Raw genomic sequence first — 26747 nt, 5'->3', positions numbered from 1 at the left:
CCGTGTACAACTCCTCAGAGGAAGCACTGGGGTGCGAATGTAAGAATAAATAATACAGAATAAAATGAACTGAAAGTGAATATGTACAGTTGTCACCTTTGATCGCCTTTATTTCTGGGCGGTCAAGTGTCAAGACAGGAGAATCTGCTGGCTTGCGACAGAAAAGAGCACCCCATGACACTCCTTAAATGCACAGACAGTTTGTAAAATGTCTCCTGACTGCCCATGCTGGCTGTTTCTTCCAGGGTGAAAGGGAAAACTCATTGCTTGCTGCCAACCCTTGCAATGGGGTTCTGTTCCCTGAGTATCTGAAACTCCCACAAAAAAATCAGTTTGTACCCCAACCAGAAGCCCACACTAAAGAATCCAAAGCATCCCTTTAAAGCATGTGCAGGGAAACATTGGCCCTCCAGATGTCACTGAACTACAACTCCCATAAGCCTTGGCAAGCAGGGCCAACAGCCAGGCGTGATGGGAGTTGTAGTTCAGCAACTCTGGAGGGCCACAGACTGCCTACACCTGCTTCAAACAAGAAAACCAACCAACCAACAAATCAAGCAGCCTCCCCATTTGGCAGCCAGATAATCCTCCGCCAGCAACAGGGGTTATGGTAAAGTTAAAATCCCCCATGGAGTCAACTCAGCAGCAGAGGAGTTCCTAGTGCCCATCCTCATCTCTTCCTCTGGTTATTTGATACGGTGGTGGAACTGGACAACGGCCTTCTCCTGGTCATGGGTCTCGATGGAGCCTGGCCGCAGCTTGCGGATCTCGTGGATGGCGTCGACGCCAGTGATCTTCTGGGTCTTGGCGAGGTAACAGGCCAACATGGTTCCGGTTCTGCCAAATCCCAGCATGCAATGCACTGCCACAGCCTGGTGAAGAGAGGGAAAGCCGCAGCGTGAAAGGGCCCCTCTGGCCCGTGAGGAAATTAACGTTTGTGAAATTGAAGAGCTCCTGGCACGTCTGCACTCTACTGTCGCATGCTACCCTGACCTCTGAGTGGTGCGAGATCCCAGGAGTTCCAGGCACTTACCCAATGTTTGTGTTTCCTTTGGAATGAGGCACAGCAGAGACTGTGGTGTATTTATGATATATGGTTTATTTACATGTATATACAACCTGAGCCTGCATTCACACCCCAAGACTGGCATTTCCTTCATAGCCACAGCCTTGGATTCAAAGAGAAATCAAGCATTGCTCTGCCTCTCTCTTGCTTCTAGATCACATCACTGTAGGCTCAACCCTCACCTCTCATCTTTCTAACTACCAGCCAATTGAGGGAGGGTTTCCTAGGAATGGGAATTGTTAAATCACTCTGGCAGTTGCAGCTCTGTGAAGGGAATAGGAGTATCCTAACAACTCTCGGAATCCTTTAAAAAACTGTAATTCCAAGGATGCTTAGCCATGATTGTTAAAGTGGTATAATAGTGATTTAAACTTCAGGTATGGATGGGGCCTTGCAAATCAGTGCCATTAATTTTAAGGTCTCTCTTGCAAGAAATCTGCTTGTAAAAAAAATGTGGGGTGTTTTTTGTTGGTTTTTTTGCAAATTAGGGAAACATCAGGGAAATGCACTTGAACGGGAAGACATCAGAAGCGGTTTGCCAGGTGGGGTTTCCATTGGGTCGGTTGCTGTTGCTTACCACAAGGGAGAGGTGAGGTGCTGGATTGGCTCTGCTGGTGCTTTTGCACCAGGCTGAACCTCTGCCACCTCCCCACCCTCCCACAGCAACCCACTTGCAGTGAAGCTAGTGAAGCTAGTGAGCTGCTTCTTGAACCTACCTATTCCACGCTTTCTGAAACAATGTGCAAATGGGGGAAAAACAGCCACCCATCAAAATCCGTACCTCTCCAAATTTTACAAGGTAGTTTTCCAGTCAAGCAATGTGTACAAATACACAGACGCACAAACAAAAGTGTAAAAATGGCACATTACAGTACAGTGGTACCTCGGGTTACATACGCTTCAGGTTACATATGCTTCAGGTTACATACTCCGCTAACCCAGAAATATTACCTCGGGTTAAGAACTTTGTTTCAGGATGGGAACAGAAATCGCGTGGTGGCGGCGTGGCAGCAGCAGGAGGCCCCATTAGCTAAAGTGGTGCTTCAGGTTAAGAACAGTTTCAGCTTAAGAAGGGACCTCCAGAACAAATTAAGTACTTAACCCAAGGTACCACTGTACACTAAAAATAACATACGCAAACACGTTGTATTTGACAAAATTGCTCATAAATTCACACTAAAATTTTCATGGGGATTGTTTTTTAAAATCGCAAACTGATGTGGAAATGTGGAGACTTAAGGTTGAAAAAGAAACTCAAGGAGGTAAGAATCCAGCCTGCTGCTCAAAGTCCAGTTCTCCACCCCCGGCATAGACAACACTAGACCAGCTAGAGAAATTGCCTTGATACGGCGGCATGAAAACTGACCTCCCCCTTGGCGTTGGCATCGTCCACAATCTGCAGGAAGCGCTGGATTTGCTCAGGCGAAGGCGGGCAGAAGTCGGTGATACGCAGGCGGTGCAGCTGGATGCCGGGGCAGGTGTCGTGGTACGGCGGGCTGCGCTCCGTGAGTGACACCAGATGTCGGATGCCATGTTCATGCATGTACCGGTAGTGTGCGGGCAGGCGGGGCATGGCCAGCCCCGCCAACTGGCCTGGCGCTACCCAGGAGAAATTGGGTGGCTTGTCGGACGCCATGGACCCTGTGAGCGAGAGGGAGAGAAAAACCAAAGCGGAGGTAGTTCACCAAAAGGCAACTCCCTTCTCCCTGCCGTGTTCTCAAAAGGCTGCCTGAGAATTGGGCGCGGTTCCCCAGTGCCACCCTCTGCGGAAAACTTCGCCTCGGTGCGGTCTGGCTGGAGCTGCCCTGAGTGCAGCCCCGGAGGATTCTGGGAACAGAGCCGCCACCGCCTAGCCCTCAACGCAGCCAAAGGTATTGGGTTGGGATTAAGCGTTCTTAGAACCAAAGCTGGTTTGTGTGTGGAAATCCGCTGCCCGATTTGGAAAAGAAAACAAAACACAGGATGATCGCTGTGCTAACAGAAAAAGGGTGGGGAGGTGCCGGAGAGAGCTCCGGCTGTTGTCTTTGCAGGTATTAAAAGTGAACAACACAGGAAAGGGAACAAAAAGGTATTAAGCAAACATTCGCATAGAGAGGCAGCCTTTCTCTGTGTACCAGCTGCTAGAAAACACACAGAGGAGAGCGCTACTGTCTTCACATCCTCGTTTCGGCAGGGCCACACTCTTGTCTGGGCAATCTTCTGAGGGCCACATGTCAGCGATGACCGGGATCAGATGCAGAATTTCCACCAAGGTCACTGCCTACCTCTGTCTAATGGTAGGACCGGCCATGGGCAAATTGCTGGGATGAACAAGTAATATTCTGTTATTTGCTCGTTTTGCACCTCACTTACCTCATGGGTTATTGTTGTGAGGAGAAGCCCCTTTTGCAGAGGAGGCAAAAGAAAACTGGAGCGCTGCAAGAGAAAGAAGTAAACACAAGAGATTTTTGTTTTAATTAAGATCCTCTCGGCGGTGCTGACGAATTTACTCCAGCAACCTATTGCAGAGGAAAAATAACAGGGTCTTGTGGCACTGTGGAGACCCCGAGCTCTTCCTGCTGACCTGTTTATTGAGCATTCATCCAGATTTGCTGGTAGAACGCTTGTGTGGAGGTTATACAATGTCCACGCTTTACTGAGCACTGGCCCTGATGTGTTCACAGGGAGGACAGACACCGTTTTGTCAGTTGATGGTTAACTCAAGATTTTGGGTGCCTTCCTCCATCACTTTCTTTACTTTCCTTATTTTAAAAAATAAGTTGATATCTTGCACCAGAGGGAGCTTTAATTGCACCATTTTAAAGTTCTCAAATATGCTTGAATCTCTTCTGGGGAATACTGGAGGTGTCCTAACATAAAGACTAACTGGCATAAGATTAAACGGAGCAAAGTATTAGAGCAATTCATGATGGATAAAGCTCTCAGTGGCTATTAGCCACCAGGACGTGGTTCTCCCCGCACTGCCAACTAAGCTACCAGAAAGAGAGAATATTCCCATCAGTTGTTCCACCTGCTTTTGCCTCTAGCCCCGCTGGCCATTGGCATGTGGCCCCTAGAAGGTTGCTCAGAAGGAAATGTGGCCCTCAAGCCCCCAAAACAACTCCACCCCTGCATAAAGGGTCAAAACAGCATTGCAGATTGGTTGTATGAGTAATAAAAATGGCTGGAGTCTCTAAACCTTCTCAGAAGAGTCGGCTTCTTCTTGTCAAAGGACAAGAAAGGAGATTCTTTTTTTAATTTTTTTTAAAAATTAATTATGGTTTATAGAGAAAAAGATAACGTAATATATTTCCCCTTTTAAAAAACCAAACCAATAGTTTTATCTAGTTACAATAAAAAGGGGGGTGGGGGAGGAAGAGAGAAAGAAACAGAGAGAGAAAAGAGAGGGTAGAAAAGAGGTTAAAAGAGAATGATAGAAAGTAAAATTCAGAAAGCAAAGGACTTCCGATTCTTCATCTGCCCGCTATGTTAATGTTTAGTGCTGTATTGTGTTTTTAATATTTGGTTGGAAGCTGCCCAATGTGGTTGAGGAAACCCAGCCAGATGGGCAGGGTATAAATAATAAATTATTATTATTTAAACAATAAGTTGTTGTTGTTGTTATTGTTGTTGTTGTTATCATCATCATTATTTAAAAACAATATTCCCTTAGTCCAATCAAATATAACAAGAAAGGAGATTGTGACCAAAACTTGGGAAGACCTTTCTGAGGGGGAGAGCAGATTGGCTTGGCCACCTGTCAGGGATTCTTGAGCTGAGATTCCTGCATTTTGGGGGGAGGCGGGGGTTTGGACTAGATGCCCCTTGTGCCCTTCCTAACTCTACAGTTCTAGGATTCACCAAGGAGCTCCTGACAAGCTTCCAAGGCCCGTCAAGCACAGAGGCATGATGGGAATCTCTGGCGGCGGCCCACCCTTGGCGCTTAAGAGCGATGACTCAGCGCCTCTTCCCACAGATAACAAAAGCAGGGGGGATTATCTCCTCTGAGGTCACCGGAGTCAATGAGAAAACCTGCAGGGAGGCTCCCCGGGTGGGATCATGTAATCTCTCTGCCGGTGGAACTACCCAGACCTGAAGCTTTGCAAAGCAGAAGCCAATGGCCCAGGGTGCCGCCATCTTTGTTGGCCCTCAGCCCAAGCAGATATTCCCTGGGTGGCCTCCCAGGGGAAGGAGCCTTTGCAGGCCCTCCAAATGTCCCTATTTTCCAGGGACAGTCCCGGATTTGCAGAAGCCGTCCCGGTTTCTGATCTGATGCCAGAATCTCCTGCTTTCCCTTAGAAACATTCCTATTTTCATCAAAGAAATGTTGGAGGGTATGGAGTTATGCAACCCCATAGCCCAGGAGATAAGTAACTATACAACCTTTAGAAGACATCTGAAGGCAGACCTCCATAGGGAAGTTTTTTAAAATGTTTAATGTTTTATTATGTTTTATATATGCTGGAAGCTGCTCAGAGTGGCTGGGGCAACCCACTCAGATGGGTGGAGTATAATAATAATAATAATAATAATAATAATAATAATAATAATAGAAAAGGACGTCCCTAGTTTCCCCGGAGAAATGTTGGCAGAAAATCTGCTCCAATCTGCTCAGTGGCAGTAAATCTGCTTCAATCCCTGGTGGCATCCGTTTCGGAGCTGTGCAGGATCTGGTGGGGACTGCGCTAAGGAAGAAATAAGGATAAATATATTTAGGGCTGCAGATGTACAGGTTCGCTGAGTCATAGCTGTCAACTTTCAGATTTGAAAATAAGGGATCAGCAGCCTCGAAAATAAGGGGACAGTCTATAGGATATCTAACAATCCAGGATAGCAGTGGGAAGCAGCAGAAAATGGTACCGGAATAAGGGAATTTTCCGCAAAAAAAAGGGAAGGTTGACAGCTATGCACTGAGTTCAGTGGGGCTTACTCCCAGGTAAGCATGCCTAGGTTTGCAGATGCAGTTTATAATGCCCTCCAAAATGCAACCTTTGGTGTTACAGCAGCCTCTTGTGGCCACCATTGCTCTGTACAGGAGAAGCCGAAATCTTGCTTGTGAGCTTCTCAACTAGGCCTCTGGTTGGCCATTGTGAGGATAAGATGCTGGACTATACAGGCTCCCTCCAGCCTGATCCAACAGCACAGCACTTCTCTCTGCCCCCACCTCCTGCAGCCAAGGAAAGATAAATTTCCCTAGTAGTTAAAGGGTTAGTGGTGAAGGCGAGTTTAGGTGCTCACTGGGCCAAGACGATTTGAGCATAGCACACCGATCCTGGCCTGACTGCCAATTACGTAGTTTCAATTCAAAGTGTTGGTTGTGACCTATAAAGTCTCAAGGACTGCCTCTCTCCATATGAACCTATGCAGACTCTGCAATCATCCTCTGAGGCCCTTCTTCATGCGCCCCACTCGCAGGAGGTCCGGAAGGTGGCAACACGAAAACGGGCCTTCTCTGCAGTGGCTCCCCGTTTGTGGGATCCTCTCCCCAGGGAGGCTCGCCTGGCGCCTTCATTATACACCTTTAGGTGCCAGGCAAAAACATTCCACTTTCGGCAGGCCTTTGGATTCTTAACATCTTATGCTCTTTTAAATGTGCCTGTGAGAGGTATTTGTTTGTTTTGTTCTTTTTCTTGTTCATATTATGTCTTTTGTGAATTTCGCCTTGTACTCTTATTCTGTAAACCACCCTGAGGTCTACGGATGAAGGGTGGTATATAGATTTAATCAATCAATACAATAATAACAACAACCTGAGCCCCAGGAGATCTGCCTCCTCCCCTCCACCCATCAACACGACATATCTGAGGATCCTTGCCTCTCTCCAAGCCAGCTTCCAAGGAGTGCATTTCCAACATTACTATTATTTATTAAATTTGTATGCTGTCCTTCTCCCATAGATCTAAGGGCAGTTCACAACATAAACTTGCAATATAAACAACACAAAATACATAATTAAATAAACAAAACAAAACCATCCCACCCAAGCATAGGCCTTCTATATATCTCTGTTCATCCTTTGGGAAGTCACATACCATCCAAGCACAATATTAAGAGGTGGGCTTCTTTCAATGAAGTACAAATGGAAAATAGTAATTATTATTTGCTTCCTATTTTCTGGCATCCCTCCATGGGGCAGTCATCCCCAAACCTCTTTCCGAAAGCATTTTATAGGATACACATATATACATAATTTAATGTAAGGCAGCTTACACCATGGAAAGAATACGTAAGTACAACATAACAAAAGTAGTCACAAACTCTCTGTGGAATGCCCTCCCTTCAGATGTCAAGGAGTTACAAGATGTATTCAACTTTTAGAAGACATCTGAAGGTAGCTTTGTATCTGGAAGTTTTTAATGTTTGATGCTGTTATTATGTTTTATATATACTGTAAGCTGCCCAGAGTGGTTGGGGAAACACAGCCAGATGGGCGAGGTATAATAATGAAATTATTATTATTATTATTATTATTATTATTATTATTATTATTATTATTATTATTATCATCATCAACAACATCAACAATAAGTAAAACATCAAGAAGTATACAATCAAACAGAAAAAACTTCATCATCATCAACATCAACAATAAGTAAAACATCAAGAAGTATACAACCAAACAGAAAAACTTCAACATAAATAATGAGCTCTAAAATAAAGATACAAAAAAATAATACAGTATCAGCAACAACCACCCCACCTACAACAAAACCCCCTAAACAATAGTTCAGGCCAAGGCTCTGTTCAGCAGCCTCAACTTTTGTAGTTGGAGTCAGTCAGGGCCCTGCCCTCCCAGGCCAGGTGGAAAAGGCTCACAAGGCAGGGAGAAGGTATTCCAGGACTCACAGCCAAGATGGATAAGATTCTCTCTTTTGTCTAATTTTCCCCTCTTTGAAAGCCTTCAGAAGCTAGCAGTAGATGGGGTAGGGAGCCTGTTTAAATCTCGGGTGCCACACTCCATTCTGGGAAACCTGTTGGGGGCCACATGCCAGAAATATGTGTAGCCAGAGGCTAAAGCGGGCAGAACATTACTGGTGTGTCTGTTTCCACATGCATCTATCTCCACCCTCCAGCCAGGTAAAAGCACTGAAGGGGGTGTGGCCAGTAAGGTGTGTGGCTCTGGAGGATGGGGAAAGTCCTGAGGGCCAGGCAGAGAGGCCTGAAGGGCCGCATTTGCCTCTGGGCCTGAGGATCCCCATCCCAGGACTTGCCCCTTTGACAGAGTGCATGAGACACAAACATTATTGCTTGCTGCTGATCTTAATCTTGTACTGTATTTTTATATTGCTGTAAGCCAGAATAATAAAACTGTAGAGTTGGAAGGGAGTGGGGTGGTTTCTTGGTTTGTTTTTGTTCTAGTCTGCATTCTCGCTTTGTATTTTCTATGTTGTGAACTGCCCTGTGATTTCCAGATGACGGGCAGTATACAAATTTAATAGAGGAATAAAATACGTAAAACCTTGTTTGTCAACAAACTTAGGAACTTAGGACTAGTCTACCATCTTTCAGTGCAGGAATCAGGCTGGGATCTTTGGGGAAGGGCAGGTAAGATATCCAAATGCTCCTCCAAACAATACAGTTTTCTCATCACTCTTTTTAAATGTACAGAAAACACTCTGAGGGCAGATTTAAAACCACGTACTTCATATACAAGCTGACTGCTTGTCAGTCCTCGCCCCCCCCCCCTTGCTAGACAGCCTAAAAATAACCCTTGGCAAAGAAATCTTGTCCCAGGACGACATTGAGGCTGCGCTCAAACGCCTCCACCCCCCCCATATAGTCCTTTAGTGAGTCAAATCATTGGTCCATCTCGTTCAGTATTGTCGACACTGACTGGCAGCAGCTCCCAGGGATTTCAAGCGGGGACATTCTCAGCGCTACCGCAAGATGCCAGGCAGTGAACTTGGGACCTTCTGAATGCCGAGCAGGTGTTCTATCACACAGCCGGTCCCACCAGTATCCTGTGAAGTCTTCAACTGGTGGGTCGGGGCAAGCGGACCTGATCTAAGGTGGGTCGCAGGAGGAACACTCTCACCCTGCAAATAGATGGGGGAAATTTAAGAAGCGGGTCTCCAAATGCATGTTTGGGTTAAAAGTGGTTCCTGGGTGGCTACCAGCTTTGGGGTATCTACGGCTCGGCATCCGTGCATGTGGATGGGCAGCGCGCCCCTGGAATCAAGGCTCCCTGATCTGCTGCCGCTTTCCCCCTTTTTCTGACATTGTTTTGGGTACCCGATTTCCCGCGCAGTACCTGAAACGAAAAGCAGGGTTGCAAAACAGGAGAAAGGAGCCGGCTTGGAAGTCATACCGATGCCAAGGGGCGCACTTCCTGCCCGCCCAGTGTAAGCGGAAAGGGAACCTCTGCAAATGCCCGTCCTTTGGAGAGCAGAAGAGTGCAAGGGAGCCTCTCCAAATTCCCAACTCTTGCAGCAACAACCAAGCCGGGCAGAAGGAGCTGTTCAGGGTGGGACTCCCAATCCGCGTCGGGAGGTCTCCATTCTTGCTTCCTGTGGACCCACATGGTGATCTCAGTGGGTCAGGATTAATTAACAATCCCCGGGGGCCGGAGAGTGCGCCCTGCCTGCTTTTACGCAGGTGTTTGTTATGGTGCGCCCTGTTTGCCACTTCCCTCTGCGTGTTTTGCTGCATCGCCGAACACCCACCCACCCGCGTGTTTTTTCCTCCTGAGAAGTTGCTGAGTCGCTGTGCGGAGCTGATTCCAGATGCTGGCCCGTAGGGAGGAAAAGGGGAGGCGGACGATCTGGTGCCCCGGGGATCCCTCAAGGGAGATCTGCTGCTGCCCCCCCCCCGGCGAAGACCATCATCCTCTGGCCCCTCAGGGTGCTCAGTCTCTCGGGGGTCCTGGCGCAGACAAGAAGGGGGCAGCCGTGGGGGAACGAAGTAGCTCTGTCTGCCGGCCCAAGGCTCAGGGGCAGAGCCCCTGCTTGGCCTGCAGAAAGTCCCGGGCTCTGGACTACGCAGAATTAGACAAGCTAACAGGAAGGATCCGAGACCCGCGGGACCAGAGGTTTACCGAAGACTGGACTAAATTTACTGAGTATCTGAAAAGTATTTGTGATGATCAGATTACATTTGTAGGACTACAAGAAGTTCTGTGAGGAGTAATTTAAGAAATATTGTAAAAATGGAAAGGGAGAAATGATTTGTTAGAAAAGGTAAGGGCAATATTAAGTTAAGAATTGCAGGAGAAATAATCAAGACGGAAGGCTATCAGAGATGCTGAAGGAAGTCCAAACAAGGACATACTGTATGTATAATAATTTGTGTGGTATCTCTTTAAAATTTTTGTATGCTAAAAATTAATAAAAAACATTATATATTAAAAAAAGAAAGTCCCGGGCACAGTCCCCGTAGTCGTCCAGGCAGGGTGGGGGAATAGTGGCTCAGTCAATACCTTGGTTCATACTGGGACTTGCTGGTACCTGAGAGGAGCTCACAGCCCTGCCAAGGCAAGGGGAGGGTTTCCTGCGTCTGTCGTCTGAACCTGGTCTCCAGTGGCAGGAGCTATGGGGAACCATGGGCTAGGCAAGGAGTGGGGGAGGGGGGAGGCTGGGAGTCAGCTTCCCCACCAGCAAGTAAATCAATAAAAATACTTAACTAACTGAGGTTCTGCCTCTCCTAACATGAAGCCCCCGCCCCCCAAATCCTGCCTATGCCCACGTGGGGAACGGCCACTTTATCTCACAGAGCAGAACACCTGCTTTGCATGCAGAAGGTCCCAGGTGGGAAAGACCCCCTTCCTGCAATCCTGGAGAGCTGCTGCCAATCAGTGTAGACAACACTAGGAGGAAATGTTGGGTATATCCGAGCAGGTTTGGAGGGGTGGGGAAGCGGCGGGACAAACTGAAGTGTGAAAAAGTCCTTAATGTAATAATGTATGTATTTTTGTATTTTTAAATTTCTATACCGCTTTATATTTTTAATAAAAAAACTCCAAGTGGTTTAAAGGTAAAGGTACCCCCGCCCATACGGGCCAGTCGTGACCGACTCTGAGGTTGCGTGCCCATCTCGCTTAAGAGGCCGGGGGCCAGCACTGTCCGGAGACAGTGGCCATGCTCTGGCGAGCCAGCACCAGCGCAGCACACGGAAACACCGTTTACCTTCCCGCTATAAAGCGGTACCTATTTATCTACTTGCACTTAAGGGTGCTTTCGAACTGCTAGGTGGGCAGGAGCTGGGACCGAAAGACGGGAGCTCACCCTGCTGCAGGGATTCGAACCGCCAACCATATGATCGGCAAGTCCTAGGCGCTGAGGTTTTACCCACAGCGCCACCCGCGTCCCAAGTGGTTTACAGCATATTAAATCAATAAAACATTAACTGGGCGATCTTCCTCCGGCCTCATGAGGAGCTTCTTCAGTAGGGCTGGTGAGTGTGGGCCCCACCCCTAGGCCAGGTGGAAAGAGCCTTGCAGGAAGCGGCCTTCACGCCAGGATCAGAATGCCTAAGAGACGGTTGGGTCACGGAGCCTATCTGCTATTAAGCGGGGAGCTCTTTAACCCCTCCTCCAGTTTGTGTGCCCTTCTGGGGTCCGTGGGGGGCACGTGCCCCTGGGGGTCAAAGTCAGAGGCAGGTGTGGGCCGAGCAAAGAATGGCTTGCTGGGTACAAGCAAATAGGTAGTCTGTAGTTGAGATCAGATGTTTAGATGTTGTTGGACTCTCATCTTCCAACATCGCTTAAGGAAGGGGGTGTGAGAGGCTCCTCAGAGCATATCCATCCTCTCCACAAATGTCTTGAAAGTGTTTGTAGAACCATGAGTTAGGAAGAAACCAAATAGACTCCCTGTCGCAGGCGAAAGGTCATTTTTTTAAATTAAACATTTGGTGCCTAAAAATGCAAGAACTGCAGATTTGTTGATTATGTATTACATTTATATACCACCTTTATCTTCCAAGGATATCAAGGTGGCGTACATGGTTCTCTTCCCCATTTCATCCACACAACAACCCTGTGAGGTAGGTTTGCTTGTTGTTGTTGTTTAGTCGCTTAGTCGTGTCCGACTCTTCGTGACCCCATGGACCAGAGCACGCCAGGCACTCCTGTCTTCCACTGCCTCCCGCAGTTTGGTCAAACTCATGTTAGTAGCTTACTCTAAGCTAAATTGCAAGATGAGACTAAATGGGGAGAAAAAGAGATAAAGCGAAGTCTCTTGTCATCCTCCTGCCAAGGAGATCTCCACCTCTTAAGACAAAAGGACCACACAAAGAGTTTAAAGGAAGTCCACAACAGAGATCTGATGCGAAAAAGGTCTCTTTAGGTGTGGTGTTCAGGCGTAAATGAATTTCCTAAGCTGGAAAAAGGCTTTTGGATCTCAGAAAACAAACTAAGAAACAAACCCTGAAGTCCACCAGGAAAGTTGTCTTGCCCCTGACCTATGGCCCTTCCTGTCCCACAAAACCTGGCTAAGAAAACTGTCCAAAAAGGCTCTTGGAATCCAAGGATTGTGAGGAATGGTTTTGAGCTGTAAGGAGTTAAAAAGAGAAGCCAGTGCTAGTTGAGGTAGTTTTGAAAGTGGGGGGAGAGGAACAGTTTTGTCAATACTTTGGGGAAATCCCTAGGAAGTAAGCAACAGGAAACAGTTCAGATATAAATGCCGAGAAAGTTTGCAAAATTTCACAATTGCAGATTGACTTTGCTGAGAACAGAAGTTCCCAACAGAAATCAAAAGCAGATTCTGGGGCCGCTTTGACCAGTTTGTTCTGTGTCCAGCCAGAATGGAGATCCTTCACTCCTCTCTCGTCATCCTGGCCTGCCTTTTAGGGGCTCTGGCCGAGGAAGGTGAGTGCCGTGTTGAGCTGTACAGTTGAAATGCCTGTAGCTCTGCACCAGAGCGAAACAGCTGGATCGTCTGCTGTGGAACCACCAGGGCAGGATTGGGGGGGGGGGAATCCTGGAGGGCTCCAATTGGTTCTGCAGCGATAGAACTGCTAGCGCATTGGAGGGACAGATAGGGCTCTGGAACCTGGGAAGGGAGCCCATGTAGGACAAGGAAAACGCTGATCCTAAACCTCTACTGCCTTGTGGGATGTCTTTGGGAGAAGAAAAGGCATATCCTCTTTGGAGGCTTTTAATGTTTAATAGATTATTGTATTTTAATATTTTGTTGGAAGCCGTCCAGAGTGGCTGGGGAAACCCAGCCAGATGGGAGGGGTATAAACAAACAAACAAACAAACAAACAAACAAATAAATAAATAATAATATCCAGAGTGGAGTCCCTTAGGTGGTTGGATGGCACCTTGTATGCCTTCTTCCAGCCACTCCTGCTGCCAAGCTGGTGCCAAGTGTATTGCTCTGCTTTCCCTTGGACCATATCAGTGAGGCCGAGAGACGGGTTTGTCATCTGGGCAGCCCAGGACCTCCATACACACTGCCTAGGCTTGCCCCCCTCACTTCGGTGCAGCTAACGCAGCAGTTTGACTTCCCCCACCGGAGGCATACTCCATTGTCTCTCAAGACCAGGGGTCGGCAACCTACGGCCCATGGGCCACAAGCAGCCCATGGTGGTCATTTAACTGGCCCACGGACCCCCGCCACTGGCTCAGTTGGTTTCCGTGCGCCGCACTAAACTGGCGCAGCGTGGAGCAGAGCAGGGACCGCCTTCTGCGATGCTGGCTGGCTTCCCGTTGGCTGTAGGAAGCTCCTGCAGCCAATGGGAAGCTGCGCCAGAAATAGTGTTTGTGCATGCGTGCGTGTGTGTGCAGTCCAGCCCACTGCGGCGTCTGCAGGATTGTGAACCAGCCTAAGCCACAAAAACTTTGCCGACTTCTGCTTGCGACAGATGGACGCCAACAGCATTTGCAAAGCTAAGCAGGGTCCGTATTGGTTTCAAATTGGATGGGGAGCATTGAGATTCCTGACCCTCAGAGTCCCTTCCAGCTCTCCGGTTCTGTGATCCTATGAATGAGCAGGAGTGGTCAGGGTTGCAGCAGGGCTGATGGTTGAACACATTTGAAGGAAGTGGAATAACACATTGCCATCTAAATAACTGCCCCTGACCATAAGTCTAGAGTGAAAGGGTGTTTTTTTTAGAGAGGAGAACATGAGGCCACCGAGTCAAGACTCGAAAATAGCCACTGTGCTGCTGTTTGTGACTCAGAGGCACTTGGAGGAAGGAGAAGATTTGGATGGGGAAGAGCTGGGGTTTCCCGGTGTGGTGAAAACAAACACAGCTGTCAGATTACTGTCTTGAATAGGCTGCGGGTTATGAACTTGGATTGCCTTTGTTTAAAGAACAGGAGTGTCCGTTGACTCATTGCTAAGAACAATGCGAAGTGCTGGAGCTCACTTTTAAGTAGTAATGAAACAAAGATTTAGTAAAGAAAAATAATAAAATAAAATCTAGTAAAGAAAAATTAAAAAAAAAATAGTAGAGATTGGTTCTTCAGAGCAAATGAAGGTCTTTTTTTTCCATATAAATTTTTTATTAGTTTTACAACAACTTTTTTGGACAATACAAACAAATAAAAGGACAAACAAACATGTATAATTTCATAACCTTTTTTCCATAACCTTCGTTTCTCGGACTCCCCCATACCTCCCCTTTCTGCATCCCAATTTACCAAATTATTTCAGCAACTTCTAAACAATTTTATCAAATATGTGTCCTCTTAATCTTTTCTTTAACTTAAACTTATGTCACTGTATCCAGCAAATGAAGGTCTTGCATCTTGCACACATGTTCTTGTTCCTCTGGGTAAATTGCTTGAGATTTTTTCAAACCCTTACTGTCCGCTGTGGTTCAAATATTTAACTATGCATTCTTGTGTTTGTTTACTTGTTTGTTTGTTGTTGTTGCACGTCAGGTTCTGCTTGTGTGCTTCCCTTAGATACCTAGTTGGCCAATGTGAGGACAAGATACTTGACTAGAGGGCCCACTGACCCGAAATACAGTGGTACCTCGGGTTACATACGCTTCAGGTTACATACACTTCAGGTTACAGACTCCGCTAACCCAGAAATAGTGCTTCAGATTAAGAACTTTGCTTCAGGATAAGAACAGAAATCGGGCTCCGGCGGCGCGGCAGCAGCAGCAGGAGGCCCCATTAGCTAAAGTGGTGCTTCAGGTTAAGAAGTTAAGAACAGTTTCAGGTTAAGAACGGACCTCCAGAACGAATTAAGTACTTAACCTGAGGTACCACTGTAGCATCTTATGTGCTTATGCCATTTAATCCTGCTGCTTTTTTTAAAAAATATTGTCATTAAATTTATTGCATTTTAATGATTTTCTTCTGACTTTTGCCCGTGGATCAGGCTTCCTGAACCTTGGCCCTCGAGATGTTTTGAGACTACAATTCCCATCACCCCTGACCACTGGTCCTGCTAGCTAAGGATCATGGGAGTTGTAGGCCAAAAACATCTGGAGGGCCAAGGTTCAGGAAGCCTGCCGTGGATTATCTTAACGATGGCATATTGGTGGTTTATGAACGAAGTGATTCATTAACAATACCAGCACAAAACAACTTTTGCATGTGATTCTGCCAGAGTCACAGTTCAGCCGTTGGCTAAGACTGTTGGTTTTCTGAGCTCATAATTAAAAACGGTGGAGATCCCACCCAGCCCAGTGTTCAGCCCAGTGTGAGACCTGTCTTCTACAGAGGGCATGATTTTCTATGATAAAGGTGGAGAAGCAGGGCTGACCAAGGCATTTTGCCACCTGAGGTGAGCTGGAAAATGGTGCCCTCTGCCATGTCTCACTCATACAGAGGGTTTTATATCACATGCACCCTCACCAAAACTGCTTCTAAGATGCAGGGCGGGGCATGAAACAGTGTCAGCTCAATACATTTTGCTGCCTGAGGCAAAGGACAAGATGGCGCCCTTCCCCAAGGCCCATACCCAAGCCAACTGGACTTAATCTACTCCAATACTGGTGAAAGGACTGTATCTTCCACTGCACCTGAGGGCAGCAGGCTAACACAGGGGGGGGGGGTACAGGGCACTCATAGCTGTGCTTACTCCCTGCTAGGGCTGCCATACGGCTGGAATTTCCTGGACATCGCTGGGATTTGTCCTTCAAAAATGGCGTCCGAGTGAAATTTTGGAAAATAGCTTGAAATGTCCGGGAAAACCCAGGCGTATGGCAGCCCATATTGGAAGTGTTGATTTGCGAATTTCCAAACACACACACACACACACACACACACACAAAAAAAAAAACCCCCCAACAACTTTAAAAAGCTCAACAAGTTTGGTCAATGTTTTTTGGAATCCAAAAGTCTGACGCGGCTTCCGCTTGAGTGTGTCTTTATATGTTATTTTATGTTGTGGTATAGAAATTTAATGAAGAATATACCCTTCAACATTTCTCCAATGAAAACAGGCATGTTCTATTCCATAATAATAACACTTTTATTATTTATACCCTCCCATCTGACTGGGTTGCCCCAGTCACTCTGGATGGCTTCCATCATATATGAAAACACAATAAAACTTCAAACATTAAAAAAACTTCCCTATATAGGGCTACCTTCAGATGTCTTTTAAAGATTGTCATCTCTTTGGCTCGGAGCTTGCATAACTCCATACCCTCCAACATTTCTCTAATAAAAATAGGGACGTCAAAAGGAAAAGTGGGACATTCCCGGATCAAATCAGAAGCCGGGATGGCTTCTGTAAATCCAGGACTGTTCTTGGAAAATAGGGAAGCTGAGAGGATCTGAAACAACAACAACAACAACAACAGGTCTCTAGGGTTGGACCAAAAGTCAGTGGGCTACAGGATATTAAAGCAATATCTCAGACAACGTTCAAGTAACACCTGCATGTAGTTATAGGTGTGAGGAAAAAAAACCCTTACTCTCTTCTTTTCCTGCCTCCAGACCTTCAAACGAAGGTATTCATATTCCCAGCGAGTTCAAACACAGCTGCTGTGGTTTTGAATGCCTCGTTCCAGGATCCTTTGACCAGCGTCACCGTCTGCCTGAGAAGCTACACATTGTTGAACCGCAACTACGGCCTCTTCTCTTACGCCACACAGAAAAGCGATAATGAGCTCCTGATCTTCAAGGTCAAACCCAACCAATACGACTTTTATGTGGGTGGCACATCGGTGACCTTCAGCGTTCCAGAAAGAATGACCTCTGGACCTCAGTGGGAGCACATCTGTATGAGCTGGGAGTCTGCCACGGGGTTGGTGGAGTTCTGGTTGGACGGGCAGCCTCTCCCCCGAATGGGCATGAAGAAGGGTTACTCTATAGGCACAAAGGGATCCCTTCTCCTGGCGCAAGATCAGGATTCCTTTGGGGGTGGCTTTGATATCAACCAGTCCTTTTTAGGAGAGCTCATGGATGTGTACATGTGGGACCGGGTGCTGACCCCAGATGAGGTGCTTCTCGTCCGCAATGGCGGCACCCTTTCCAAATATATTTTGAACTGGAGATCCCTGAGCTATCAAATTAAGGGGTATGTCGTAGTTAAGCCTTCCCTGAAGACCATCTACTGAACTAGGGAGCTGCCTTAAATGAAGCCCTTGCCTAAAAAGAAATAGAGCTGTCTTAAAATTATCCAGATTTTCTTCAGGGTGTTTCAGTGGTGACGGTGTTGATCTCAACTCTTTCAGCCTGTGAACAAGTTCCGGGAAATCATACATGCAACTTCTTGTATACCATTGCCCTTCTAATAAAAAAAGATTGCATCTTATTTCCTTTTCCTTTTTTAAAAAAAATGTTTGTATTGCTGAGGAGAGAATGGGACAGATGTCCAACCAGATGTGGGAATGCTGTGGATACTAGGAGAGGGTATATTGATTTAATAGTATCCTTCCTCACTCATGCTTGTGAGTCAGCAGCAGCAGAGTGCATTCCCCAATATATATCAGGAATCTAGCTGGTAGATTCATTTGAATCCCTTTCCTTAAGCAATCCAATCTGGCTTTGTCCAGATTGGGTTTTGTTCCTGGGAAGTCCCCTTTATCCCTCCTAAAGAGAATAAAGACACAATAGCCTTCTTTATAAGTTATAAGAAGTTTACTTGCATTCAGTTCACAGCTGGATCCCTGAAGTCAGGCTTTAGCTTAGAGTTACAGAAAAGAATGTGGGTTCATTCCACATGAGGATTTGAGGTGTGAGAGCCAGCGGACAGCAAAATACAACACTATCAGCAGAAGAACAGCAAAAGAGAAAGAATGACCAGCCCTTTTTATGGGGTCTCACAGGGTCACGCCCATCTACCTGGTCATACGCAGGGGGAAGAAGCCCCAGACCAGGTGTGACAGGAAGTCTTCCTGGCTGGAGTAACATCCCCCTGTGTGTCCACTCTGGGCAAACAGGAAGTGTTGTACTTTACTGCTTATGTTACATCCCACACCAGAATGGTCCAGGCAGGTTTTGGGAGGAAAGTCTTTGTTTTGCTTCTCCCAAAATTTGGAGATGGGGAAGTAGAGCTGTGTGCAAAATGGCCTCTTGGTACCCTCCATCCTATTTCGGAAGCAGATCACTTTGGGCTTTTTTTGGGGGGGGGGGCGGCTTTCACAAAATTTATCCAAGGGTAGGAGAAATCTCCCAATGTTTTCTCAGGGCTGGCCTCAGCTGCACCATTAGCAGCGGTAGCAGTGCAGCTGCCTTCTGGACTGGAGAAAGGAAATAAAATACCGTATTTTTCGCTCTATAAGACACACCTTTTCCCTCCTAAAAAGTAAGGAGAAATGTGTGGGCGTCTTATGGAGCGAATGCAGGCTGTACAGCTATCCCAGAAGCCAGAACAATAAGAGGGATCATTGCTTTCGCTGCACAGCGCTCCCTCTTGCTGTTCTGGCTTCTGGGATTCAGAATTTTTTCCTTCTTGTTTTCCTCCTCCAAAAACTAGGTGCATCTTATGGTCTGGTGCGTCTTATAGAGCAAAAAATACGGTAACTGTTTCCACAGATGCATAAAATTGCTTTTACCTCAGTGGGGATATTTAGTAATTTATAGATCTGTATCAAATAGGAACTTCACAGCCAGAACATTTTGACAGTAAGAGCAGTTTAACAATGAAAACAATTAAGTAGAGCAGTGGTGGGGAACGTTTCTGGCTCCTCCCAGGCCAACATTGACAGTAGGTTAGTTTTTCTGTACACACTCACAAGCCGTTCTATCTTGCATCCAAGCATGTAAAAGACATCATCACACTTCAAGGACTCATTCTGGCCAAGCAAAGACACTCAAGGGGGGTGCAGAGCGTATTGCAGATATTAATATTGTGCAGCTTGAAGCAGTAGGATGAATAAAAACTCTCGGAATAAAAATGGTCCAGACCCATCAATATAATTCGAAAGTTTTACTCGAACTTTCTTCAAACAGACTTAAAACAATAGAGACATCCAAGTGGTTGCATAATTTAAATGCTTTTCCAAGCATAGGTTCAGCTTCTTTAAAACATAATGCAACTCCAAACAGACCAGAAATCAACAGTCTTCCTCTCCACACCAGACTCCATTAAAGTCTGGAGTTGTTTTCTCCCCAGGTGAGACCTGATTACTACATATCTCTACTTGGGTGGTTTTTGGACCCACACAAAATTGTGATTTGCAACCCTCCTGTATATGTCTCTCGTTGCTAGAGAATTGAAAGGGATGGGGATTCAGTCCTTTACAACAGACCACCAACCCTCAGAGTGCTTCACTCCCATTCCAGAATATTCCGCGTCTCGTGCTAAGCCTACAGATGACCTTTTTTTCAAAGTAGCAAAGAAGACAATGCACAGTGTGATAAGTCAAGCTCTCAGCTCAGGTGGTGGCCACTGAGGGAATTTCCAGATATCCAGTAGCGTTTCAGAGCGCTTTAAACAGAAGAAACACATCTTTGTTTCAGGTAACAGGCACCCTTTGTTTCCAATAAGAGATGTTGTTTTGGCCAAGGAGAGCCCTGACAGTGTGGAATCTTGTTCAGACCTCATGTTTCCCCGTCGCCAAATCATGGCTCTGAGATCAGGAGAGGACTTGAACTCCCTCCTCTCTGCTTTTGTCCTTTAATGTAAGGTTACCAGATTTTTTTCAATGAATCCAGGGACACTTTTCAACTTCACTGGATTTCGTTTGGGAACTGATTAGTAAATCCGGGGACTGTTCCCGGGAAACGGGACGTCTGGTAACCTTACATGGAGTTTTGTCTTCAACACAACTGAAGACCAAACAACCTAAAACTGATAATTTAGTCTAGGAATGGTGGAAGAAATTTGATTTCATTCACCTTTAAAGGCAAAAACAATGTATGCAGCGCTTTCCAAAGCAATATGTAAACTGAAATACAGTTTCTGAATTTTGCAGTGCCATTCTACGGCCAAGTAATGTGTACAAGAATGCACACTCCTTGGATAGGAGTGGGCATAAACATGTGTATATTAGTAAATAACATACAAAAATGCATTATATTTGAAAAAAAATGCTGTGCAGAACATTGTATGTTACCCAAAATCTTATATAAATGATGGGAAATGGAAATGGACAGATTTGCCCCTCCCCAACACCTCCACACTGATAAGCAAGAGGTATCATTATATATCACGGATATATTCTAGTCAGGTGGGAGACCAGAATAAGCATGGTGAGAAGATTAAAATAATTCACACAAAAGTATCAAATGAAGCAGAACTGCACCAGATATCTCTGTTTCTCAAAGAATGACGTATTTTTGCAATGAAATTTCCCCTAACATAACACATTCCTGCATTTATTTATTTTTAACTAATAAATGCATTTACATGCAGACTTTACCCTAGAGCAGGTGTGGGGAAACTTTGGCCTTTCGCTTGGTTCTGAACTACAATTTCCATTATCCCTAGCAAATATGGCCAATGGCTAGGCATGATGGGAGCCGTAGTTCAGCAACATCTGGAGGGCCAAAGGTCCCCCCCCCCATCTTAGTACATGCCGCACAGGACGTGGCAGGATAACTGCATTGCAAAATTCAGAGTACAAATTTCAAAGGATGTCTGGGTTTGGGTTCACATATAGTTTAGGAAAGCGGAAATTAATTGTGTTTGTCTTTAAATGTGAACAGAATTGGATTTCTGTCCCTTCGCTAAGTTGGAGGGTGGATGTAGGGAGCCTCCCACAGTCTTGGAGGCTTCCTGCACATTTCAGGTTTTCCAGAGAGGCAAAGCCATCTGGTTTGCTCAGAAGGAAGGTGTTAAACCAAGCAAAGGTCTGGTGAAGGCTAAGAAACTTGCCTGGGGAGAATCCAAGGGCCAGATAGAGATTCCTGGGGGCCCACATCTGGTCCTTGGGCCTGAGACTTCCCACCCCTGTCCTAGCTTCCAAAGGGCAGAACATCAACATAAAAGCGTAGAAGTAAATGCCAGAGGTGCTCTTGTGGATTAAAGGTAAAGGTAAAGGGACCCCTGAGCATTAGGTCCAGTCATGACTGACTCTGGGGTTGCGGCGCTCATCTCACTTTATTGGCCAAGGGAGCTGGCATACAGCTTCCAGGTCATGTAGCCAGCATGACTAAACCACTTCTGGTGAACCAGAGCAGCGCATGGAAACACCGTTTACCTTCCCGCCGGAGCGGTACCTATTTATCTACTTGCACTTTGAGGTGCTTTCGAACTGCTAGGTTGGCAGGAGCAGGGACCGAGCAACGGGAGCTCACCCCGTTGTGGGGATTCGAACCACCCACCTTCTGATCGGCAAGTCCTAGGCTCTGTGGATTAAGGGGGCAGTAATCTTGATTGTTCTGTAAGATTATCTCTAGGATAGGAAATACACTTTAATAAACTTGCCTCTAATCTTTTCAGCAGCCTTGGCAGGCATAAAAAGCCACCTGAGAAGCAACATTTACCAGAATGGGATAATAGGCAACCTACCTTCTGGACATGTGCTTCTTAAGAACAGGTGCCAGGTAGAAATCAGCAGCCAAGAAGATGGAGTCCCAAGGAGGTTGCCAACAAACACCCTGGAAGGAGACACGAGAGACAAGTGGTGATGGTCCTATTAAACATATCATTTGTGCTCATATTAAACATAGAAGATTTGCCGAAACCCCCACCTAACCGTGTAACTATGGTGGGTTTGAACTAACATCTAAGAGGGAAGTATCCCTCAATCCCCTGGGCATATGAAAAGCTGTGTTCCATGGCTCACCAGCCAAGAACGATGGGAAAATTCTCCCTCCTTGCTCAGAGCACCTTGGGTAGGCGAAGCCAATATGTTCACCCAGACCCATTGACCAGGATTCACCAAGATGCGCATGACAGGTCTGAAGGACACCCCAAGCTGAAGGCTGTAGAAGGTGGCAGGTTCAAGGCTCATAACCTGTAAAAAGCTGAAGAAAACAAATTTCAACATTTTGTGCCAAATAGCTCACAACGTATGGGAATAATATAACAATTCAACAAACAGATTCACAAACAATCACACCATATTGATAATAAAAAATGTATCCTTGTGTCCATTAAAAAGCCGAAAGTGCCCCCATTTTTTCAAGCAAAGAACTGAATCACAAAATTCTGAGAGTTCAGATACATTATTTCATTCAGTGTGATTTCTCCAATGAGAAAGACATTTTGAATTTTGCAGAAAACACATTTCTACCTGTAAATTCTGTATCCCACAAGGTTGTCTGGAAAGCCTCCCGACGTTTGTGTGGGCTAAGAGGGATCGTTTTCATACTGGCAGGGTTTTGCTTTTTAAAAAACCCAGCTGACAACTGATACCACGTTTGGGATGGGAAAAATATTTCCATCTATTTCATGGATTATCCCCCTGCAAATCCCTTGCTGTGCACCTATAAATACCAGAGAGACTCTCCAGTAGCTCCAAATCGGTGACCAGCTTCAACCAGGAAGGAAGTCTCCAAGGCAGATCTGACCATTTCGGAGATCCATTTCATCCTCCCTCCAGGCCCTTCCCACTGTGCAGCCAGCAGCATGGAGATCTTCCATCCCTTTCTCCTCATCCTTGCTGTCCTGCTGGGATCTCTTGCCCAGGAAGGTGGGTGCTGCGTTGAGTTGTAAAAGCAACCCAGGGGCGTGAGCTGGAAGGCTGGGGCACATTCGTGAAAGTGGCTTTAGAGGAGATAAGACAAATTAATGGAGTAGGATGGGTCTATCAAGGGCTGTTAGGCATGACATCTGGAAACAAAATATTGCAGCAAGGAGTGCAGCTTTTCACAGTTCCAACTCCTTCTTTCCACCCTTTCCACCGTCCCTTTTTTAAAAAAGCTTTTCTGTTTTTGAGTTGTTCTGTGTTCTGTTATGCTTCCATCTGTGATTCAGGTTGTGTTCCCCATAATCTTTTACTGGGAATATAAAAGCAACTATCACTCCCCCCCTCTTTTGACAGAAGCGGATGGAATTTGCAGGTAATCGTTCCAGGCAATACTTTCTACAATTTGAAATACAGTGGTACCTCGGGTTACATACGCTTCAGGTTACATACGCTTCAGGTTAGAGACTCCGCTAACCCAGAAATATTACCTCAGGTTAAGAACTTTGCTTCAGGATGAGAACAGAAATCGTGTAGAGGCGGCGCAGTGGCAGCGGGAGGCCCCATTAGCTAAAGTGGTGCTTCAGGTTAAGAACAGTTTCAGGTTAAGAACAGACCTCCAGAACGAATTAAGTTCTTAACACGAGGTACCACTGTATAGATGTTTTCAAAACTTGTGCTGTCTCTTAATTGGAATCAGTTTGTCTCCCTTTTCTATGATATTCTCTCGACTGGAGATATTCACACCAGAATAGAAAATCACCACCTACTAACTGTTTTATTTCGTCTTATGACCAAAAAAAGTCATTATATACCTAATTAAACTATGGAGTTTGCTCCCACGAGAAGTAATGATGGCTTCCACCACCACCAGCAGCAGCAGCAGTTTTATTATTTATACCCCACCCATCTGACTGGGTTTCCAGGAGGGCTTTAAAAGAGAAGTAGATGAACTCATGGAGAATGGCTATTGTCAGGAGCCGGCCTGAGGAGGAATGGTGGGAACTGAGAAGAGGAGGACAGTATAGATTTAGAACGGTGGTTTGCAGGAGGTCATAGTTCAGAGACTGCAGAGGAGAGGAGCTGGGAAATATTAGGAGAGACAGCTAACAGACTCAGTGTCTCTTGAAAGCATTCCCGCCCCCCCATCTCCCAGAGCCAGGTGTGCCTTGAGGGTAGTAGAACAGAAAGCTCAGAGGCAGAAAGCACAGATAAGCTGGCGCAGGAGTGACGTAGAATAGGAGGGACTGAGGGGGTGGGACTTTACGTGGAGCAACATCATTATCTAAGAGAGATCGCATCCCTTCGTCTCTCTCTGTGAATGTTGAATAAACTACCCGGTAAGAACTCTTCTGGTTTTTCTGCTTCTTGGCATCCCACCGTGAGAGAGATAGGATTCCCTGAACCCTTGACAGCTATCAATGGTTACAAACCATGATGGCTTTGTCCTATCTCAACTGGATTACTGTATTTTAATATTTTGTTGGAAGCTGCCCAGAGTGGCTGGGGAAGCCCAGCCAGATGGGCAGGGTATAAATAAATAAATTAATAAATAATAGGAGGTAGTCTGCCTTTGAATGCCAGTTGCTGGGAATCACAAGTACGGAGAGTGTCGTTAAGCTCATGACATGCGTGTGAGCTTTTCATTGGTTGGCCACTGCAAGTACATGATGCTGAACTGGATAGACGATGTGGCCAACATCCAGACTTCCTTCAGATGAGGCACACGGAGAAACAGAGCCTAACATAAATAATGGCACCGTCTTGGTGCCATACTAATCCTTGGAAAAAAAATGTCTGCTCCTTTTAAACTGTTCTCTTCCTCCACCCCCCAGATCTTGAAAGGAAGGTCTTCATATTCCCGGAATCATCGGACACCAGCCACGTGGTTTTGAAGGCCACCTCACAGCAGCCTTTGACCAGCTTCACCATCTGCCTGAGATCCTACACGGACATGACCCGGGCTCACACCCTATTCTCTTACGCAACCAAGACGAGTGACAACGAGATCGTGGTCTTCAAATCCAAAACTAATGAGTACAGCCTTTATGTGGGGACTGCAGATGTGATTTTCTTCTTCCCAGAAAAACTGGTTTCAGAGCCTAGCTGGGAGCAGATCTGTATGAGTTGGGAATCTGACACAGGATTAGTGGAGTTCTGGCTTGATGGGCAACCTTTTCCCCGAAACGGTGTGATGAAAGGTCATGTTATAAGTCCAGAGGCATCGATTGTCCTGGGGCAAGATCAGGATTCCTTTGGGGGTGGCTTTGATATCAACCAGTCCTTTGTAGGGGAGCTCACAGATGTGTACATGTGGGACCGGGTGCTGTCTGGGGACGAAATGTGCCTTGTCTGGGACAACCATGTTCCTTCCAACCCAATAATTAACTGGAGATCGTTAAATTATGTCATGAGAGGCTACACTGTTCTTAAGCCCTACCTGTTTTCCAACTGTAGAGCTGAGTAGGCTTTGCAAACAGATGGAGAGTCTTTAAAAAAAACACATTACAAGGGGGTGGACTAAATGATCCTTAGGGTCCCTTCCAACTCTACAATTCTATGCTTCTTTGATTGAAGCCTCCAACAGGGCTTAAAGTTAGGATTGTGGTGGTAGTCCTTAAAAGATCTATACTTTCGCATGGCAATAGACACTGTTAGTTGCATTGATTTCAGTTCTTTCTGCTGGAATGAGGAGTTCTGTGAAACCCACAAGCTGTCGTTTCTGTTTATTCCTCCAATAAAAGATTAACTCTAACGTCTGTTGTATTCTTCAGCAGCTTCAACAACAACCTTCAGTGGGGAGACTTGAGTTTGTTTCTTCCAAAGTCTGGGGCTGGGGTGGGGGGAGGGAATTGCTTTTAAAGCTGATTTTACCTGATTCACACTTTCCAAAACAATGCATGAACTGTCACACAGCCATCCTCCAAAATCTACACTGCTCTGAATCTTGCAATGCCATGTCATGTGTACAGCCAACATATGCAGATACTGGGGTGAAGTGTGCATACAAATGCATATATTAGAGAAAACCAGCTTACAAAATGCATTATTTGTTTAGGGAAAATTCTTTTTGCAAAATTGTGCATATTAGGCAAAATTGCCTAGAAAAGTGTGTCTATTAGGAGAAATTTGCACTAAAATGCTGATAAATGTGGGTGATAAACCTTAATAATAATAATAAAGCAAATGAGCTTGTGAAGAACTGAAGTTAAGATTGGAAAAAGGAGAAAATATGAGAAATCAATACACTGGCAGATTTACCCGTCTCTAGAAACATGAGGCTGTGATGGTGGGGGGTGGGGGTGCTGATTAAACTGGGGGCATTTCATTGCCCTTGTAGTTTGATTCGGGGAAGGGAAACAACAACTCAACTCATCTTATTTGGCCCCAGCACAGAATGGCCACACACCTCTACCATAAACCACCTGCCATCTGTTCACAAATATTTGGACAGTAATCTAAAGACTGTAAAACTGGGCCTGCAGGGTTGTCGTCCCATCCTCCCCCCCCCCCCAAGAAAAGGAGACCCAGGTGTTAAATCAACCACACCTTTCTTTTAAAGTGTATTTTGTTGATTTTCAAGAAACACATTTCATCTGCTCTTTCACCGCAAACAAAAACCAAGTGAAAAGGAGTACGGTCTCCTCGTTTGCATAGAGCAATTACAAGTATACATCATGGTATATATAACACACCTAAATTCTCTCTGTAGCGATTCATGCGTCATCAAAGGTTTTATTCAGGAAGCTGACTTGCTGGCATAAATAAGAAACATAAA

The 26747-nt window shown here is 45.9% G+C and overlaps 2 protein-coding genes across 6 annotated transcripts; one reads left to right on the top strand and one right to left on the bottom strand.

The window, feature by feature from the left end:
* Positions 1–84: 84 nt before the first annotated feature.
* On the bottom strand, positions 85–22302 carry DUSP23 (dual specificity phosphatase 23). Of its 5 annotated transcripts, XM_083477859.1 has the most exons (5): positions 22032–22302; positions 21850–21938; positions 3419–3481; positions 2433–2707; positions 85–872 (listed from the first exon to the last, which is right to left on the bottom strand). In XM_083477859.1, exons 4-5 carry the CDS (start codon positions 2700–2702, stop codon positions 687–689), a joined length of 456 nt encoding a protein of 151 aa, XP_083333985.1. In that variant the 5' UTR covers positions 2703–2707; positions 3419–3481; positions 21850–21938; positions 22032–22302; the 3' UTR covers positions 85–686. The 5 variants fall into 5 exon arrangements, with proteins under 5 accessions (XP_083333985.1, XP_083333984.1, XP_083333987.1 ...); XM_083477858.1 differs by lacking the exons at positions 21850–21938; positions 22032–22302 and adding an exon at positions 9297–9400; XM_083477861.1 differs by lacking the exons at positions 21850–21938; positions 22032–22302 and adding an exon at positions 9354–9377.
* Positions 10053–25663, top strand: LOC310693886 (uncharacterized protein). The gene is made up of 5 exons (XM_083476281.1): positions 10053–11014; positions 11363–12845; positions 16887–17506; positions 22813–22975; positions 24805–25663. Exons 2-5 carry the CDS (start codon positions 12782–12784, stop codon positions 25434–25436), a joined length of 1479 nt encoding a protein of 492 aa, XP_083332407.1. The 5' UTR covers positions 10053–11014; positions 11363–12781; the 3' UTR covers positions 25437–25663.
* The last annotated feature ends 1084 nt before the right edge of the window (positions 25664–26747 follow it).

This window comes from Podarcis liolepis, assembly GCF_965112155.1.
Source record: "Podarcis liolepis genome assembly, chromosome: 15".
Classification (NCBI taxonomy): domain Eukaryota; kingdom Metazoa; phylum Chordata; class Lepidosauria; order Squamata; family Lacertidae; genus Podarcis; species Podarcis liolepis.
The sequence above is the reverse complement of the archived record's forward strand: the minus strand, read 5'-3'. Positions and strand labels throughout refer to the sequence as shown.